Raw genomic sequence first — 20,969 nt, forward strand, 5'->3', positions numbered from 1 at the left:
TTGTTGAGGGCAACTAAAAATTTTGCCTGTAAAAATTGCAGCTTTTAATTTTAATATTAAGAGGTGGATCATGCGAATCTAGTTTTCTCTTACAAATTACATGGGGAAAATTTTAATTTTTATTCGAACTGTACCTACGCTATAATGAATTTTACTTAAATGGTCCGGAAAATTTAACCAGAAAAACTAGTTTTCCTGGAATATATGAGAAGTTTGTAAGTTAGTCTGAAAAAAAAATTATTAAAAATTAAGCCGGCTTCTCAGCGGCTTGAAACTCACACTTGTCTTACCCAAATTTAATTGGTTACAACACTGCATAACCAGAATTATTCTTAAGAGCCTAAGTCAATAGTTCAAAGCCAGAATATCTTTCAAAGGAGTCGTCTTAGTGAAAATTCTCTTGAGACTTTTTTGTAGATCGTCCAATTTTCTATACAAATGTGTATTGTTCATCATTTAAGACCCAATCGGTGAAGCACAGGTACACTTCAAATAAAAAAGCAAAAACTTCCCATGTAATTTTGTATAGCGAAACTAAAATTGCGATGAGACACTTAACATAAAAATTAAAAGGATTAAGGATCATATTTTTCGTTGTGCTGAACAATATTTTTACTATACCAAAAGAAAAAAAAAAACTTTCTCATGTCTGAACTATCTGTTTGGGCCACCAGCCTAATATTCACGACCACCCTAACGCAGATTTTTAATAATATCGTTATTTACCGGTAACGGCCCACTCCTGCCGAGCGCTAACTTCGAAGGGAAAAAACTCGACGAAAGTTAGTTATAGGCCGGTGGCGCGGACTTTCTTTGATTTACACTCTTTCACTTCTTTTAAGAACGTTGAAGAGCCGGCAACCATCCCACAGGTTAGTAGTCCTACCGCATTTTAAATCATAGTACCTGAGCGACTGAGCTTTGCTCGGCAATTTTCGAATATGCCGCATAACATACTTTGGTCTACATGTCATCATTAATCAAACTCTACTTATTTTATATGTACATATTGTGACGAATATTAGCAACACTAGGGGATACTATCATCTCTAAGCCGATACTAATCAGTCACTGGTATGTACATAAACAAATCAATCATTATGTCTACACATATGCACATACAATCAGCGGAATTTAACTAAATTTGTTTAGGCCCAATGCCTAACTTTTACCTGATTGACGGCGCCCCTCCCTAATGTTTTAATAATATTTCCAGCCACCCACACTCACGCCTACATTTGTGTGCATGCATGCACATGCATGCGTTTCATACACATGCACGTGTGTGTGTGCAGGTTGTCAGCACCCATGCACGTATATGTGGGGGTGGTTGTATGTGTGGCTTTTCCCCTCCTTAACACCAGAGGACTTTTTCGCGGCTTAGCGGTTGTCCTCAACGGGATAACCGGTCTCTTTTATGATCGACCGCCAAGCAGTTCACAACGCCCCGGATCACCATCGTCATTTTTGCGACATTAAGAAACCCATAAACCCGAGATCGACCCGTGTGCGCCATTCCCATTGCCGGTTTACGACGCACTCAGGCCGAACATTGGTCCTTACGCACCGAAAAAAGAACTAAAAGCCTAAAATTACAGTCCACAACGCAGCACAATTTTGCCTACTAAAAATTTATTTGCCACAGCAGATCAAAGCAGCCAAAAATCGACAAGAAAAAGTTGGAGGTTTTACATTGTACATAGGTGACCAGAGCCACAGCATATTTGCCAACCACAGCACAGCACAATCAACTTTTCCAGCACAAAAACCAATAAGAAGTAAGTGTTATATTTCTTGCCACTTTTTTTTTTTTGAGTGTTGTTTTTTTGCAAAATAAAGAGAAAAACCCGTGTAGTGCGCGAAAAATTAAAATCAAAAAAAGAAGTGAAAAAGTGAAGTTATTTAGTGAGCACCATTTTTCTTTCCAATTTCAAAAATTAAATCACTTGGTTTATTAATTTATTTCGATCCTTGTGATTATCTGGTCTATCCCCCCACCAGTGGTAAGGTTTTCCAGACACAACACAAGGAAGAGGGTTACCTAACCTCATTTCCGCACCATACTAAATAGTTTTGTGTTGTTGTTTTTTTGCACATCACAAACACGAAATTGAGTTCAATTTAATTAATTAATCCGGTGCTCACTTCACTTTTTAAACACTATTTACACTTTTTTTTTGCGCTTGTTTTTGCAATATCGCACGCATTTTTTCACTTTTTCAAAAATACACCCATTATCTGTGGAGGTGGCGAGTGGTCCCCCTTTTTTTTGTTGTTGCCGCTGAGACAAAAAGTCTGTAAATTAAACCTTTTGCGGTTGTCGCTGCTGTGACAAAAAGTCCATAAAGTAAACCCTTTTCGTTGTCGCTACTCTGACAAATTCTGCAATAAACAAAATAAATAATAAACTTCGAATTTCAGTAGTGTTTATTTACGGCTGGGCAGGTATTTTTACTCTAAAGCGTTCCATTTCTATAATCGGCAATTTTCTCGTTAATAAACGTAAATAAAACAATGGAAACCTACATCCGTTTAGCAGAATCAATCGCAGAGTTTGATAAAGATTACAGCCTTATTCCGGAGAGCGACCATAGCAAACACACCCTTGCAATACAGCAGGAAGAGTTGCGGCTCTTGTGGAAGAAGGTAAAGTCTGCGTTTGATTCGCTATTGGGATCTGATGAGGTGTCAGCGGATGACGTTATGGCGATCAGAAAGAAGCAAAAGGCAGCATACGCAATCTACGTGCGATGTTCAGCGTCTATATCTGCTGAGGCAGAAAAGTACAAGAAAGATGAAAAGAACGTCAACCCTGAGCAAGAACCTCATGCGCATAAAATTCGCCTCCCTGCTTGCGACACGGAAGTTTTTAAAGGGGATTATCTGTCTTGGCCAACTTTTCGCGACCTGTTCACGGCAATATATATAAACAATTCTAGTTTGAAAGGGGTGGAAAAGTTATTCCATCTCAACAACAAAACGCAGGGCGAAGCAAAAGATATCGTAAAAAAATGCCCTCTCACAAATGAAGGTTTCGAGATGGCCTGGAAAAACTTGTGTGAAAGATACGAAAACAAACGTATCTTAGTTAACACACAACTACAAATTTTATTTAACTTAAAAAAGGTAGAAAGTGAGTGTGGCAGTTCAATAAAAAAGCTGCAAAATGATATAAATAATTGTATTTCGTCCCTCAAATGCCACAAAATTGACACTTCCAATTGGGATGCAATCCTGACCTATCTATGCTCAACCAAGTTACCAGAGAGCACGCTGGCTCTTTGGGAGCAAAGTATAGACCATAAAATGGACATATCCAAGTGGGAGGATATGGATAAATTCCTGTCTAATCGGTTCCAGACACTTGAAACAGTGTCTGGTTTTACAGGGCATGCCACTTCGAAAGTGCAAAAACCAAACGCGTCGCGACAATCAACGGAAACCCCTACGAAAAGACTTGGTGCTTTTCAAACGAAAGTATCCAAGCAAACAATAAAATCAATTTGTAAAATGTGTAAATCCCCTGAACACAGATTACGCAACTGTTCACGCTTCTGCGACTTAACCCCAGTAGAAAGGATTAAATTTATAAAAGCCACAAGTGGCTGCCTGAATTGCTTATCCCCAGGACACACCGTGGCGAAGTGCACCAGTTCCTACAACTGTTCCAAATGCCACTCTCGTCACCACACGCTCCTGCATGCGGATACATCTCAGCACACGGCTGTACGCAATCCTTTCAAAGATGCGGATAATAGCCCAACAACTTCGGCACAGGCGCGACAATCTGCGAACCAGAATGTAAAATCCTGTCATGCCAATTCCAGCACAGGCGTGCTATTAGGAACTGCACGCGTACACATTCGCCATAATGGTACCGACTTCTCCGCACGGGCATTAATTGATTCAGGGTCTGAATGTTCCTTTATAACTGAAAGACTGAAACGCAGAATCAATTTGCCAGCGAGAAAAATGCATGCCCAAGTTTCAGGCATCACAAATTCGGTGTCAGCCCAGGTGAAAGAAGCATCCAAAATTGAATTACGTTCACCAGTGGATGCCTGCTTCAGCCTGACTACACCCGTTCTAGTCCTAGCCAAACTCACTGGGAATCTTCCATCCTGCCATATCAACGTCATGACTATGCAGGCATTCCCAGACTTGGTTTTGGCAGACAAGAGGTTCTACATCAACGAAGATGTAGACCTCATACTTGGAGGAGACATATATCCCCAAATTATACTGAGTGGTCTGAAAAAGAATGTACTAAATACACTTTTGGCCCAAGAGACAGTGTTCGGTTGGATACTAACCGGTCGCATCGAAGCACCGAGTCCGACGAAGAGCATCATGTCATTCTACAACGAGGTTGCGTTGGACAACCAATTAAAAGCTTTCTGGGAGGTAGAAAATGTTCCCAAAAACAAAATGCTTAATGAAGAAGAAAGGTATTGTGAACAATTATTCAAGGACACAACAAAACGTGATGAAAGTGGAAGATATACAGTTTCGCTACCATTCAGGCAGGATTACCCTGAGAATATTAAATTAGGACCGTCCCTAAAGCGCGCATGTTCACAATTCTTCAGAAATGAGGGGCGATTACTAAAAAACCAAGAGTTAGGGAAAGAATATGTTCGGGTGTTATCCGAATACGAAACGCTTGGACATATGAGAAAAATTAAAAATAATATACCATCCGACGATTCGGATAATTATTTCCTGCCCCACCACGCCGTTGTAAAGGCGGAAAGTACCACTACCAAGGTGCGCGTCGTCTTCAACGCGTCAAGTCCGACGGCAAATGGCATTAGTCTAAACGACATACTCCACCCAGGTCCAGTACTCCAAGCAGACTTGCCTATTTTAATTCTACGTTGGAGACTTTACCGTTTTGTCTTTAATAGCGACATAGAAAAGATGTATAGGCAGATTTGGGTGACCGATAATCACGCCAAATTTCAAAGAATTGTCCATCGAACATCCCCCAACGAACCCATCAGTCTTTACGAACTAAAGACTGTCACATTTGGTGTAAACTGTGCCCCCTACCTCGCGATACGGTCACTTCTACAATTGGCTGATGATGTAGAAAATACGCACCCAATAGCATCGGGTATATTACGAGAAAGTATGTATGTCGACGACGTTTTATCTGGAGGACATACAATAGCGTCAACAATCAGAGCAAGAAACGAGATTCGCGAAGCATTACACTCAGCTGGCTTTCCATTGCGCAAGTGGACATCAAATTGTGAGGAAATCCTTCAGGACATCCCCAAAACGGATCTGCTCAGCGAGGACTTCCTAGCGTTTGAAGAGGCTAGCTCGGTGAAGGCACTCGGAATACGATGGAACGCGCATTCAGACATGTTTTACTTCACCGCAGGAGCTTTAGAGAGTGGCGAGAACATCACCAAACGCGTAATCCTATCCGCTATAGCCAAACTTTTCGACCCTTTAGGCTGGCTTGCACCAGTGGTCATAGTGGCAAAAATACTAATGCAGCATATCTGGTTAGAGGGCACCGGGTGGGACGAACCTGTCTCCCCAACTACCTTAGAACGGTGGGAAAATTTCACCCAACACTATAACGAAATAGATAACATTAGGATACCGCGATGGGTAAATTTTACGCCCGAGGACAACATCGAAATACATGGTTTTTGCGATGCATCGGAAAAGGCATATGCAGCAGCTATATACATGCGCGTAAAAAGGGACGATACAATTTTCACAAATCTCTTGCTAGCCAAAACCCGAGTAGCCCCAGTGAAAACCATCTCACTACCACGCTTAGAACTTTGCGGCGCCGTGCTGCTCGCAGAAATCACGGAATCAATATTCCGAAACATTCATTTGGGGCCAGCAAAAGTTCACCTCTGGACGGATTCAACCATCGTACTCGCTTGGATAAGAAAGCCGCCCTGTTCCTGGTCAACCTTCGTCGCACACCGAATCACTAAGATCATCGATATGGTCGGTAGCAAGGACTGGCTTCACGTGGACTCGGAATCTAATCCAGCGGATCTAGGAAGCAGAGGACTACTTGCATCAGAGTTGACCAACAATTCGTTGTGGTGGCAGGGACCTTCTTGGCTGCAAGAAGACAATTCCCACTGGCCAGCACAAGAGACCGAATACAAAACGTCCGTTGAGGAGAAGAGGGCACAAACATATGCCACGACAAGGGTAGATCATGTAGATATTCTCGACCGTTTTTCAAATTTACCCAGGGCCTTAAAGGTTCTCTCCTATGTTAGGAGATTTTATAAACGAACTCACCCAAAAACTAAAGCAATGTTCCACGAAAGGTCGTGCATAATCTCAGCCGATGAGATTAAGGCAACGACTCAAGCATTAATACGAGTCTGCCAGAAACAATTTTACGGGACAGAATATTTAAAATTGAAAAATAGGGAACCTATCGATCGAAAGAGTGAAATACTGTCACTCAACCCATATATCGACAAAGATGATATTATTAGAACAGGGGGGCGTCTAGGGGCTTCAAAGGACATGTCATACAATGAGCGTCATCCGATCATCTTGCCGTACAATTGTAGGCTGTCTCGCCTTACAGTTATGATGGCTCATCATGACTCCCTTCATGGCGAGAACCAGCTCATGCTCCGTCTTATCCGAACCCAATACTGGATACCGAATGTCAAGACCATGATCAGAGCCATCATCCACAAGTGCAAAACCTGCATTATTCACCGAAAGCAGGTACAGTCCCAACTTATGGGGACCCTTCCCTGCGAACGGACTACTTTTACCCGCGCGTTCACCAATACCGGGGTAGACTTTGCAGGGCCTTTCGACATCAAAAGCTACCGCGGTAGGGGATGTCGACTGTCAAAAGGCTACGTATGCCTTTTTGTCTGCTTTTCCACTAAGGCCATCCATTTAGAAGCCACTAGTGACCTTAGTACCCCAGGCTTCCTCGCGGCCTTTTCGCGTTTTATCGCGAGAAGAGGATGTCCGAAGAACATCTACTCCGACAATGGTACGAACTTTGTCGGAGCTTCCAGATCTCTACGATCGGAATTCAAAGCCTTCCTGGCAGAAAGCCGAGACAAAACAGTCTCCAAGTATAGCCATCAAGCATTAACTTGGCATTTTATTCCCGCTGGCGCTCCACATATGGGCGGCTTGTGGGAAGCGGGAGTGAAGAGCTTCAAAAGCCACTTCAAAAAGATCGCTTCTCCCCACAAATATACTATGGAGGAGTTCCAAACACTTTTGTGCCGGATTGAGGCGTGCCTCAACTCGCGCCCTCTCAGTCCGGGGTCGAATGACCCAACGGACCTGGAACCACTAACCCCAGGACATTTCCTAACGGGCAGCCATCTTCTGGCGCCGCCAGAACCGGATGTGAACGAAAGCCCGGCCTCCATAATAAACAGATGGCAGAAGCTCAAGGCCCTCCATCAAACCTTCTGCCTTCGTTGGAAAACTGAATACCTTTCCGAACTTCAAAAACGAGTGAAGTGGAAACAGTCAAAGCAAAATCTTAAAGTGGATGATCTAGTTGTCATCAAAGAGGACAACTTATCTCCCAACGAATGGAGGTTAGGCAGAGTCGTCAACGTACACCCCGGCGAAGATAACCGAGTACGTGTAGTCGACCTCATAACCGAGAAGGGTCAAGTCAGACGACCTTTGGTCAAACTGATCCTTCTTCCCACGGAGATAGATTGTGCGAGGACCAAAAGCTTCGCTTAACAATCCCCCCGTTCCTCCACATCCCTCCGTTCAAAAAAAAAAAAAAAAAAAAAAAAAAAAAAAAAAAAAAAAACTTCTATTTTTTTCATTTCAAAAAAAACCATCCCACTTACTCGTTATTCCAGAACGAGTATACCAGAAAAGCCTTTACGCAGACCCTCGGTCTGCCACAGAAAGCAAAGGCACTCGGCCCATAATCCTTTTAAAATTTTCAAAATTTCAAAACCCAGCGCTCGCCCACCGAGGCCAATCAACCACCCTAATGCAGATCCCCATCTGCCACAAAACACTTATTTTTAATTTTCACAACCAAACCCCATTTCACTCACTCACCCCGAGCGAGGACACCAGAACCCTAACGCAGACTCAGGGTCTGCCACAGAACGCAGATGCACTTAACCAAAGAATCGTGGGCACAATTATTAATACAATTGTTGCAATATGTGGAGGCTAAGTTGGGCAAAAATGCTCAGGAGCCGCCGGCAACGCGAATCCCGATGCGTTTATTTATGGATTTCAAGCCTGGCGGTGGCCTATGTATCATCTTCAGCACAATGTTTAGATTTCGTGCCGAGCAACGCGAAAAAAATTTTGATTTTTCCGTTGGTAAAAATCCACCACGTAAAGATCCAAATATCCAATTGGTGATTGACATTGAACAAGCGTTGGTTGAGGCAAATCTTCATCGTATACATTATATTTACATCAGACCAGAAGTAAGCAAAGATTTAGCACAACGATTACGTGATATACTAATTACCAGACGTGTAGAAATCGTATTCGATGAGGATGAAGCTACTCACATTATATATCCGGTGGTTGATCCTCATCCAGATGAATATGCACGACCAGTTTTTAAGCGCGGAAATCATGTAATGTTGCATTGGTATTATTTTCCTGAATCATACGACTCTTGGGCAGTAAATACTTTTGATTTACCCGAATTCGTCCCCGAAAATCCAGACTCAACTGGAGAACGTTGGCTTGTTTCGGCATCTTGGGTTTTGGATTTGGAGCAATATAATGAATGGATGGTCGAAGAGGATTACGAAGTCGATGAAATGGGCAAAAAGAAAACACATAAACATCGTATGTCTGTTGATGATATGATGTCATTTGGAACGGATGAAAAGAAACGCGTTTCTTCTGGTGTAAGTGGTACTACGACAGGTAAACAAAAGCGACGTCGTTCACCATCACCAAACACTTCGAAACCTGGCAAACGTAAGCGTTCGCCAGCCGTATTGCATAAAAAATTGCGTAACGAAGATGACGATGAAGATTTGACACGTGACATGGATGATCCACCAGCAGAACCGAATGTTCAAGAGGTTGTAAAATCAGCGCCCATGCAGTCAACTGCTAGTCCAGCACCAGGAGGAAAATCACGTGCTGACAGTGATATGATACCCATTAGAAGTGGCACTATGACAGATTTAGATGATGAAATGACAGGCGGTAGCGCGGCTCCGGCGCTTTCCACTGGCGATGGTGAAAATTCACAAACTGGTAAAACTAGTGACAACAGTAATACTCAAGAGTTCTCTTCCTCTGCCAAAGAGGATATGGAAGACAATGTTACCGAGCAAACCCATCACATTATTGTACCCTCATATTCGGCTTGGTTTGACTACAACTCTATCCATATTATTGAAAAACGTGCCATGTCGGAATTTTTTAATGGCAAAAATAAATCAAAAACTCCTGAAATTTATATGGCTTATCGTAATTTTATGATTGATACTTACAGATTAAATCCAACTGAATACTTAACCAGCACCGCCTGTCGCAGAAACCTAGCTGGTGATGTATGCGCTATAATGCGTGTACATGCATTCCTGGAACAATGGGGTCTTATAAATTACCAAATCGATGCAGAATTACGTCCAACACCAATGGGTCCACCTCCCACTTCACATTTTCATATATTATCAGATACACCATCTGGTTTGCAATCGTTGAATCCCCAAAAGACGCAACAGCCATCTGCAGCCAAAACTTTGCTTGACTTAGACAAGCCGAAAGTAATTAAAGATGGTAAAGAAGGTTCTGTTGAAGGTGACAAACCAACACCACAACAGCAGCAACAGCTGCCACAGCAGCAAATCAATAATCCACAACAACAGGGCGTATTGCAACAAACTCAACAACAGCAAATGAATATGAAAACAAAAACTGCACTGGCCAACATGTTGAATAGTCGCTTGGGTAACAGCAATGGTGGGGCAATACAAATACAACAACAGCAACAGACGATGGTCGTAGCAGCAGGTGGCACCCCAGTACCAGAACAGTCGCTTCAACAACAACAGCATCCCCAGCAAATAATACAACATCAAGTTGTGGTCGCTGGTAATGCCCCACAGTCTGGTATGATATTGCATCACAATCATCAGCAACAGCTGCAATATCAACAGCGCCAATTAAATATGGATCAAGTGGGTATCACTTCATCTCCTAATGATAGTGCTTTAAACATGATAATGGAACACGAGACCCAGCAAAATCAGTCCCAACTATCACAACAGCTGCCACGCGAAAGAGGTGATAGATCACCACCTGAAATTAGCGATATTGTATCATCTGTGGCGACAATAACGACCAGCACATCCATGGCATATGTAAATACTCCACACGGACTCTTTCCCATGCCATTGGGCAAGTCATCCAAATTGCCGCAAGTATCAAAAGCCAAAGCAAAATCCAAATTCCTTGGAAAATTTATGGCTAAGGCTGTTATGGATAGTCGAATGTTGGATCTACCATTCTCAATACCGTTCTACCGCTGGCTATTGAATGAAGAATATTCAGTTGGTTTAGCCGATTTGGCACGTGTCGCACCCGAAGTGCAAAGTACATTGGTAAGATTACAGGACGTGGTACTTGAACGCGATCAAATATTAAACGAATCGAAACTTGATGCAATGGAAAAGACTGAAAAGATTGAATCGCTGGATTGGGATGGATGCCCCATAGCTGATCTTGGATTGGATTTCGTTTTACCAGGCTATGCAAATATAGAACTATGCCGTGGTGGTCGTGATACGCCAGTAACAATTCACAATCTACATCAGTACATCTCATTGGTGACGTATTGGTTCCTTGTTGAAGGCGTGCAGAAACAATTTGAGGCGCTACGAGAAGGATTTGACTCGGTTTTCCCGACACAACGTCTGCGTATGTTTTATCCTGAAGAGTTGGAAAATGTTTTTGTGGTTCTGGTGCTTGCAACTACCAACGATGGGACTACCGACTGGAGTTTTTAAGTCTTTAACACCACAGCTAACAATTGTGCGCAAAACACTTGATGGTAATCAAAATCCAAACGAATATTTACCATCAGTGATGACATGTGTAAATTATTTAAAATTGCCTGATTATTCAAGTCAGGAAGTGATGCGAGAAAAGCTTAAAGTTGCCGCGAATGAGGGCAGCATGTCGTTCCATTTATCATAAATATTGCAATGTATAGCAACAAAATTTATTAAAAAGAACTAAGTGCTTATAATTGGCATAACGAATGATACACACATCTTCAGATGCATAAAAATGAAAGAAGTTGCCCTTATGTAAGTTATAACCCGATTCAAATATGATCGGTGGCAAGAGAACCAAAAAGAAGCCCGTTGGCGAAAATACTTCTTCGCGCTTCCAACTGGGATTTTCACCCGACATAACCTTCAAAAACAGACCAATCAATGCGCCAAGGAATACAACAACAATGCTTTCAGGCAAATATTGGAAGCCAGTCATTAACATTGAATGTATCAACAAAATACCCAACATAATAACGCAAATAACAAAGAAAATGGACAATGATGAATTGTGCTCTTGCTCGACAGCATGTTGGTCTGGTAATGGTGGGTCTGCAGTAGGTGTTGTAGCATTTTGTGTATTATTTGCAGGTGCCAATCCTGTAGCCGTAGATATGGTAGCGTTTGTTAATACATTGGTACTGAGTTCATTCGTATTTGGGATTGATGTATTTGATGATAGTGAGGAGGCGTTGATTCCAGCGGATTGTTTGTCAGCTGATGGATTGTTGCTGAATGTTGATTGTACTGATGACTTGTCTCCGGCGGAGCTGATATTTGGCTTACCACCACTTAGTGTTATATTCTGTGTGGTTTTTGTTGGTTGAATGGCAGCGGCGGAGTCCGATGGTTGGATACTTTTATTTATGGCTGTATTATTACTTAATGTGGCATTAATACCATTGGCATTATTTTCGCCCACTGAAGTTTGGACCAGCAAACAAATAGCACGTGCAAAGCCGCATGCCATTATTTTGCTTTTAAGCATTTTTGCTGTTGGAGTTGACTGCTTCGTTTTATAGGGTTAATTAAGCCATTCGTATTATATTTTCCTTACTTTTTTAATTTTGCAAATTTACAATATTCACGAAAATTCCAATATACAATTTTTACTACTTTACAACAGCAAAACTAACACGTCTACTCAATTAAAAAATTAGCAAGCGATTGTACTACGGCCACGCGCCGTAGTAAAAATAATGAAACAACGGAAAAATTCTTTCGATTAGTCCCGTTTGTTTCAATTCTGAGAAATTTACATTCTATACACGGGTGTGTATGAATGTGCACAATTTTTTTTTGTCTTTGCGGCTGGTAAATATCTACCAGTGCATGGACTTTTGTAAAGGCAAAATGTTGGGGCACTGAAAATGGTAGTAGAAGTTTCGTGAAAACGATAACTACGGTTTATATTGGTACCAAAAAATTCCCAATTTATCGTAAAACAAACAAATCACAAATAAATCACATCCCAAAACGTCTACCTACCACAACCATTTTCCAAGGTACCAAAATTACTGCCGCCAAATAACCAAGGTCAGCTTGCTATCGTTTACGTAAAACTTTTTATTTTCCTTCAAATTATTCACAAAAAAAAACAAAAAAAAAACTGAGAAAAATAGCGCAGAAAATATTCGCGTACTCAGGCATTATATTTCTCCACTCAAAAATTTATTTCCTGTTTAAGTTCTGCACAAATTTTTTCAAAATTTATTGATTTGATCAGTATCGCCCCCTAATGGTAGTTGGGTGGGCTCTGCAATTCAATACTTTAAAATTATCGCAGTATACAGTATACGTTTTCAGTGCGAAAATACTGAAATATTGGTAGAATCTGGGTTTTGGTAGCGGTAGTAGTAGAAAATGAAAAATGGGCCAAAAAGGTATGTCAAACTACCAATGCGGTAAAGTACGGGCACTGACTGCCCATATACTTATACCAACGTATGTACATACATGCCGAGTTTTTAAATCTACATTATATTAGGGATGCACAAAATGATGCAAACGGGTACCGAAGAACCCGTTTCCGAAAAATCGGTACCGGAGCCAAACACCCTTCGGGAACCGTGCCATTTGCTAAAGGCCATCAATTAAACCGGACTAGAAGCGTATTTGGGGAAAGGTTGAATAAACAACTCTCATAAATAACCGAAAGGTAACACAAAAAGAGGAAAATGATACATTCTACAAATGATTCTCCTCATCCAAAACGAACATTTTTTTTATTTTTTCTTTACATCGCATACAATTTTGCTGTCCAAACATTTTTTTTTGTGGCGGGCAGGGAAGTTGTTGGGTTTTAGCACCAACAACACAAATAACAGCGACTCAAAAGAACCCACGCTATACACTTTCTACCCGGTTCGGCACCAGAATGTGTGAACCGAAAATCGTAAATGCTCATTTTCTACAGCACTAGTGTGCCCGTGGCCAACTAAAACGCTGCCGGGTGACACAAAATAAACAAAATAAGGCACTAAAGACCCAGGCACATAACGTGCGGGGAAAGAGGCCATGCACATAATGCACGCCACATATGAATCTTTTTTTTTGCAGCGACAGATGTTTCCCCTTATGCGCGCGTTAATAAAATTTCCCAAATGCCCAATAATACAACTAGGGACCACTCGCCCATGCACTTTGACAATGACCCGACCCATTGAAACCTATTTCACTCCTTTCAGGAAAATGGGTCGTTTTGCCGCTTTAAAACGTAATGCTGCCACGAACGCAGCGCGTTATTCGTCGGAATGCCGAGTGTGTCTTGAGCGACACCCTATCCGCTTGTGCCCAACCTTTCGGGCGAAAAGGCCAGAAGAGCGCCTCTACGTAACCATTCGCGAAAGCTACTGCGGAAATTGTCTGGCGCCTGATCACCGCTCTAACGCGTGCCCAAGCCAAGGGCGATGCAAACGGTGCGGCGAGAAGCACCACACGATGCTGCACATCGCCTCGATCGACGAAGAGGAGCAGCTATTACGAGAAGCCCGCTCCAAGCCATGGAGCATCCAAGTGGAAGAGGAGCTAGATTCACCCCGAGAGCGGCTAGACGACTCAATCTCGTTATATGCGTCGGACGCTGGAACGGAGACTGGACCTCTTCGTCCACCCCGAAACCGAGATGCCAGCCGAACCGGAGCGGAGACGCGGTCTCTTCGCCCGACCACAACGCCTACAGCCAAATCATTTCGACCACTTCTGCAGCACGAGAGGAAGCGGCTCCAACAAGGGACAGCGACAGCCCAGCGCCATACATATAACGGCCGAGCGGAGACCCGGTCTCTTCGCCGGCAACCCAGGAACCCCCAACGGAGACGACATTCGCGCGACCGCAGAGCGGAGACACGGCCTCTTCGCCTGCACCAACGAAATCAGCCACAAGATCGTAGCCACGGAGGCAACACGCTGCAGCTCACCACCGTGTCCACCTTCCGGTCAGGGCTCGTAGCCCAACATCCAGCGGCCACCGCCACCATGATACCAACGGTAGCGATCACACCCACCGCGGTCGTGAAGATAGAAGCTGGGGGGCGGCTACACCTCGTCCGGGCCGTAATTGACGGATGCTCCCCCACCACCGTGATAGCATATGAGCTCGCCCAGGAGCTCCAACTCCCGGCCAGCAACATTGGCGGGCAAGCAGGATGCCTACTACGCATACGAGGAAGACACGGCCAAAATAAACGAATTGCAACCCATGCGGCGGTCGTGTCAAATTTTCGGCGAATGGCCCCCACGACCAGCGTCGACAGCGCCATAGCATCCCCGTACGCACATCTCCGTCTGGCGGATCCACAGTTTTATTCATCCGCCCCGATCCGCCTCGTACTAGGGACAGACGTATATGCCGAAATAATGCTACCAGGGATTCTGCCCACCACGTTTGGCCCTTTGCTGGCTCAGAGTACCATCTTCGGTTGGGTACTCTCGGGCACAACCAAGGCCTAACATCAAAATGTTCGGTAATGACCGACACAGATGAATTTTTTTATACTTTGTTATTTTTATTGAATTTTTGGTGTACACAGTTGCAAAAGACCTGCATTGTGAATTCGTACCAGCGAAAAATCTTTCGATTCCTCCATTGCCATACCTGCGTGTCAAATAATAGCTGACAGGGAGAACGGCAGTCGCGAATGGCCAGATAATGGAATAAGGGTTTGTTTTTTCTTTTGCTCGCCGTTATTAAATTGAAGTGCTATGAATTGTACATTTGTTTCAAATCAGCTTTCTTTTAAATTTGTATACCGAAAATCAGACTACATATTAATATTCATTTCTATAATCAAGTTTATAGATTAAATTTGAGCCACCAGCTATGCAGGCATTTTAAAATATGTAAATAAAGCAATATACCAGTCGTCTACAGAAATGTTTGAAAACCACTGGTGAGCTAATGATTTAGGTAATCGAACAACGATTGAACAGGTGATCGAAGCTGTTTACTATTGTGCACATTTCTACCAAACCTTCGCCACTTGTATGAATTCACAATGGAGGTGTGCGTTTAAAATCTTGTATCATTACAATAAGTTATTTTTATTGAATTTTCTTCATACACAATTCTATGCTTGTTCATTTCCAATGAATTTGTAATAAACGGCAAGAAATATGAACACGTATATCTTCTTACTTCTTTTCGCAATCCCTAGCTCTAGGCAAACCTGGCTCAGGCCTTGAACCATAACGCGAATGTGCCGAATGACCGAGGCATCAGCAACCAAGCTCGCACCCTGCGCAAACCATCTTGCGTGTCGCCAAGCCGGCGGACTGGCCGACGTTATGTTAAGTTAGATATAATTAGTTATAAGTTTTTTATTTTTTCCTCTTCTTCACGGTCGGTGATCCTTGGCGGACTGTGACGTTGCGTACCGCAAGGGGGGCGGCATGTTTAGGCCCAATGCCTAACTTTTACCTGATTGACGGCGCCCCTCCCTAATGTTTTAATAATATTTCCAGCCACCCACACTCACGCCTACATTTGTGTGCATGCATGCACATGCATGCGTTTCATACACATGCACGTGTGTGTGTGCAGGTTGTCAGCACCCATGCACGTATATGTGGGGGTGGTTGTATGTGTGGCTTTTCCCCTCCTTAACACCAGAGGACTTTTTCGCGGCTTAGCGGTTGTCCTCAACGGGATAACCGGTCTCTTTTATGATCGACCGCCAAGCAGTTCACAACGCCCCGGATCACCATCGTCATTTTTGCGACATTAAGAAACCCATAAACCCGAGATCGACCCGTGTGCGCCATTCCCATTGCCGGTTTACGACGCACTCAGGCCGAACAAAATTCGTTACAATATATTATATATTTTTACTTACCAATATTTGATTTCCTTAAAAATAGATTTCAAAAACATATCAAACACTAACCGCAAAATGAACTGGAATAAAAAATTTGAAATGGGTAATTCCAGCCTATAGTATAAGGGATTGTATGACAATTAGTGAAATCGAGAACTAAGTTATTTAGGTCGAATATCTTCATGCGCCGAATTATTAATTTCAAACATTTTTTTAGTTATACACTATGAAAGTCTCACAATTTTATTACATTCCAAAAACTTGTAAATTTCACGAATGACAACTATCAGTTAGAAATTAAATGTCAACTTACTTCCTCAAGCGCCATCTGTTGGTAAATAGTTAAATGGTTAGACGCCTTTTTCAAATTGAACATATGCCTCTAGTGTTCAACGGTAGCAAATTACCATGGCGAGATTTCTTTTTGCTATGGTGAAAGACCTTTCTAATAGTAATCTGTGAGAAATTGCAATTATTCATTTCATATTTGCCAAAAATATGCATTTAAATATATTTTGCTAGAATTTTCCACGGTGCCTTGATAATGCATTTTAATTTTATTAGCGTGTGTGAAATTAAGAAAATTAAGTCGAATCATGTGTAAGATTTTTTACGAAGATTTTTAACTTTACTGTTCTCCTTTAAAGCTTTAATGGAATATGAGTAAGTATAGTACTATTTCGTCTAACTACCTCAACCCTAAATGGCAAACCTACTCAAAAATGCCCCTATTGTAATGCGGAGTAAAATATCTTTAGTTTGATACCCATATCGGCATTTCTCATGCACTTTTTTAATTTAGAATAGGTGGCAACCCTAAATGCAACCCTACTCAAAAATGTCCCTATTGTAATACGGAGTGAAATACCTTTCGTTTGATACCCATATCGGCATATCTCATGCAATTTTTTTTAAATTTAGAATAGGTGGCAACTCTAAATGGCAACCCTACTCAAAAATGACCCTATTGTAATGCGGAGTGAAATACCTTTAGTTTGATACCCATATCAGCATATCTCATGCAATTTTTTTTAATTTCGAATAGGTGGAAACCTTGTGAAACATTCTGAGTGCCAACACCTAGGTAGAAAGTCTTAGAAGGTGATACATTATCTCTGTACCAAATTTCATTTAAATCGGTTGAGCCATTCACGAGATCGTTCGGCTATACAAATATACAAGAATTGCTCGTTTAAAGTTATAAGATTACCAACATTTTACATTGTAATTAATTTCATAATTTGCTAATAATAATTCGGAATTGTACTTATATTTCGCATTTTGCACGTACATTTAACTAATTCCTCTAGCTATCGAATACCGCACTTATTGTTATTGTGGTATATCTTTAAATAAATATTATTACTCGTTGTTAATTCCTTTTATTTTCTTTTTATTTTCGACGCATACACCCGATTCGCCCGGGTCCTCATTGCCCCACAACGTTTGGTCCATTCGTGCCGAGAAATTCATGATTGCGGAAACAGCAACTTTTTTTAAATTTTTGCCAATTATCAATTTCACATTTGGATAAAGTGAACAAAATTTAAGGAGGTTATTATCGACCATCAAAAACCAGCAAGAAAACAACTAGTATAGCCGCCGTGCAACTAATCACCACAACATCGCATACAGTCCATTCAGCATCACATACAATCTTTCAACATCGCATCACATCACAACAATACAGCACAGCCCAACAATCAGCGATTAAACACAACATTAAGGTACGTGGTTGCTTGGTAGTGCACAAAATTTTTTTTTTGTTTTTTACCTGATTTACGTACGGAAAGTGCACTCCGTGATAGGTACAAAGGCAAAGCAGGTGAAATAGATAAAATTCGGGTTTATTCAGCACACAACGCCTTTTGACTATCGGGTAATTCCCCCCAACAGTGGTAAGGGTTACCCGACACAGCGCAAGGCAGACAGTCAGTGAATTTTTTTTTTTTTTTTTTGTCATCACACGCTCATCACTGCACTGGGTACACCCCTATTTGTCACATACGTTGACAAAAATCTTGCGACAGGAACCATATTTTCACTTGGTTGAGAGTTCTTTCCAGATGTTTCTCCGCTCACATAAATGTATAGTACTGTCATCCAGTGCAAGCAATAAAATATATTTGTAAGTATCAATTGTTTTTGTTTTATCGGCCTATTGATATAGGATCAAGGTTCGAAACGAGCTCAAGGCCAGAACAATAATTTTTATACTCAGCGTGCTTTGAACACAGAGTATATTAACTTTGATTGGATAACGGTTGGTTGTACAGGTATAAAGGAATCGAGATAGATATAGACTTCCATATATCAAAATCATCAGTATCGAAAAAAAATTTGATTGTGCCATGTCCGTCCGTCCATCTGTCCGTTAACACGATAACTTTAGTAAATTTTGAGGTATCTTGATGAAATTTGGTATATAGATTCCTGGGTACTCATCTCATATCTCTGTTTAAAATTAACGATATCGGACTATAACCACACCCACTTTTTCGATATCGAAAATTTCGAAAAACCGGAAAAGTGCGATAATTCATTACCAAAGTCGGATAAAACGATGAAACTTAGTAGGTGGTAAAAAGGAATAGAAGTAGCAATTTGCCAGCCAAACAAACCACCGCTGTATAGCTAAATGGTTAGCGCAGCGTGCTTAAAGCGTACTGATGATGAAGGCTTAGCACCCTTCGAAATGGATCTATCTGCACAGATATGACAGGTTGTCTGAAAAAATTTCTACTTACTATTCCAAAAACAAAATACAATTTTTCAATTATAGAAAAATTAAAAAAAAAAACAATAATCATTCCAAAAAATTACTGTTCTAGCCTTAAGCTCGTTTCGAACTTTGAATCCTTATTTGTAAGTATGTCAACAAAGGTAGCAACATTTTCCGTTCAAGATAATAAGGACGAAGTGCAAACTTTTTCGAATGGCAGATATTTAAGCACATCAGAAGGTATTTGGAGATTACTGGGATTTTCGATTCATGAGCAATTCCCAACGGTTGTACATCTATCTGTTCACTTAGAAAATGGACAAAAGATGTATGGTACTGCAGGAACCACTACAAACCACTTTAACAGCATTTTTTCCCTTTGTTCAGTTGACGATATTGCAAAGACTTTGCTTTACTCAGAAGTACCCGCCTATTACACTTGGACTAATAAAATTATAATTAATAAGTCGCAAGGACAAACATTTAGTTATGTTGGCGTATACCTTCGTAGTGAAGTGTTTTCTCACTGTCAACTGTATGTCGCTATTTCAATAACTGGTTCCCCACAGAACCAAAGTTTTCTCATTCCTGTAAATGATAATAAAACAAATAATGTTATATTCCCGGAAGTTTTTAATTAATGAAAAAAATTTACCTTATTTTATGTATTAATTTTTTACGTTCTACAATCCAATTTCGACTGCTGAGTGGAATAGCACCCTATTCAAAATTCTTTTCAAAAGCGTCCTACTTGAGAATTTGACTCAAAAATTCCCTACCACAAAATTTGATTGAAGAACGCACTATTTCAAAATTTGTATCATCTTGGTATAAATTCAATACATTTTGAGCTGAGCTAAATTCTGAGATGGGGCGTTCTTCAATCAAATTCTGAGATAGAGCGTTTTCGAAAAAAAATTCTGATGTGGGGTGTTGAAAAGAGTTTTGAGGTGGGGCGTTTTAGAAAAGCGTTTTTAAATCGAGTGATATTAAACTCAGCAGTCGATTTACTTAAGTACCTTATGTTATTCGAATTGTTGTCTTTTTGCGTTTTCTTTCAAAGTTGTTCATTAATAAATCGTTTATAACGCTAACGAATTTAAAAGTGTTTGCATTTCATACAACAGAGGGTATTACACTATTACCTTCGTAGCAGAAAAAATACATGGCATATGTATTTGTATCTCTTCTTTTAAACTATACCCAAAAAGCAAAAACTCAATAGATTTACTTTTTGGGGGGTAACGAAGTGAGCCGAGTACTTGCTAGTAATAGTATAAAGTATGAATGTTGGAGATTTCGAGTTCAATACTCAGCTCCCAAGAAGCTAGCTGATGTAGAAGTGATATTCAGAAACATGTCCTAGTAACCATCGCCATGTGTAAACTTTGTAATTTTTCTCTAATATAAAAAATAAAAGCAAAAATATAGATCTTGGTTTAGCAGCGCAACAATATAAAGAAAGGGCCTTTTCTTTGAAATCATGTTTCTCAGTCCATGATGAGGGGAAAGAATAAACCATTTGATTTCCACCTCATACACATATTTGACTTTTAATCCCAAGTAATAGAAATAAAGTCTGACCACTTTTGATTTTCGGTTCGTGGTGGACTTCATTTGGAATTCGCCCACATATAAATAAAGAAACAATTGCAAAGAAATTTTGTTTTGAATATGTATAGCAATGTGTCATTTTCATTTCACTAGAATATTAATAAATACATTTGTATTTAAGCTATGCTATCTAGAAAAAGGACTTTGAAAATATTTATTACAGAAAAAGGGCGCTTCGGAAAATACAGCCGTTACATAGTGATATTCCACTCAGCAGTCGGTATATACTCACTACTTACAGAAAAACACATAAATTGAAATTTTTAATTAAATTTT

At 41.0% G+C, this 20,969-nt stretch overlaps 1 protein-coding gene across 1 annotated transcript; it reads left to right on the plus strand.

Moving 5' to 3' along the window:
* Positions 1-7,921: 7,921 nt before the first annotated feature.
* On the plus strand, positions 7,922-11,808 carry LOC137244883 (SWI/SNF complex subunit SMARCC2-like). The gene is given in 2 exon segments (XM_067774578.1): positions 7,922-10,972; positions 10,974-11,808. Coding segments are annotated over 2 exon segments (3,066 nt in total). The 5' UTR covers positions 7,922-8,117; the 3' UTR covers positions 11,185-11,808.
* Positions 11,809-20,969: the final 9,161 nt, after the last annotated feature.

The sequence above is a fragment of the Eurosta solidaginis genome, chromosome 3 (assembly GCF_040869045.1).
Source record: "Eurosta solidaginis isolate ZX-2024a chromosome 3, ASM4086904v1, whole genome shotgun sequence".
NCBI lineage: Eukaryota > Metazoa > Arthropoda > Insecta > Diptera > Tephritidae > Eurosta > Eurosta solidaginis.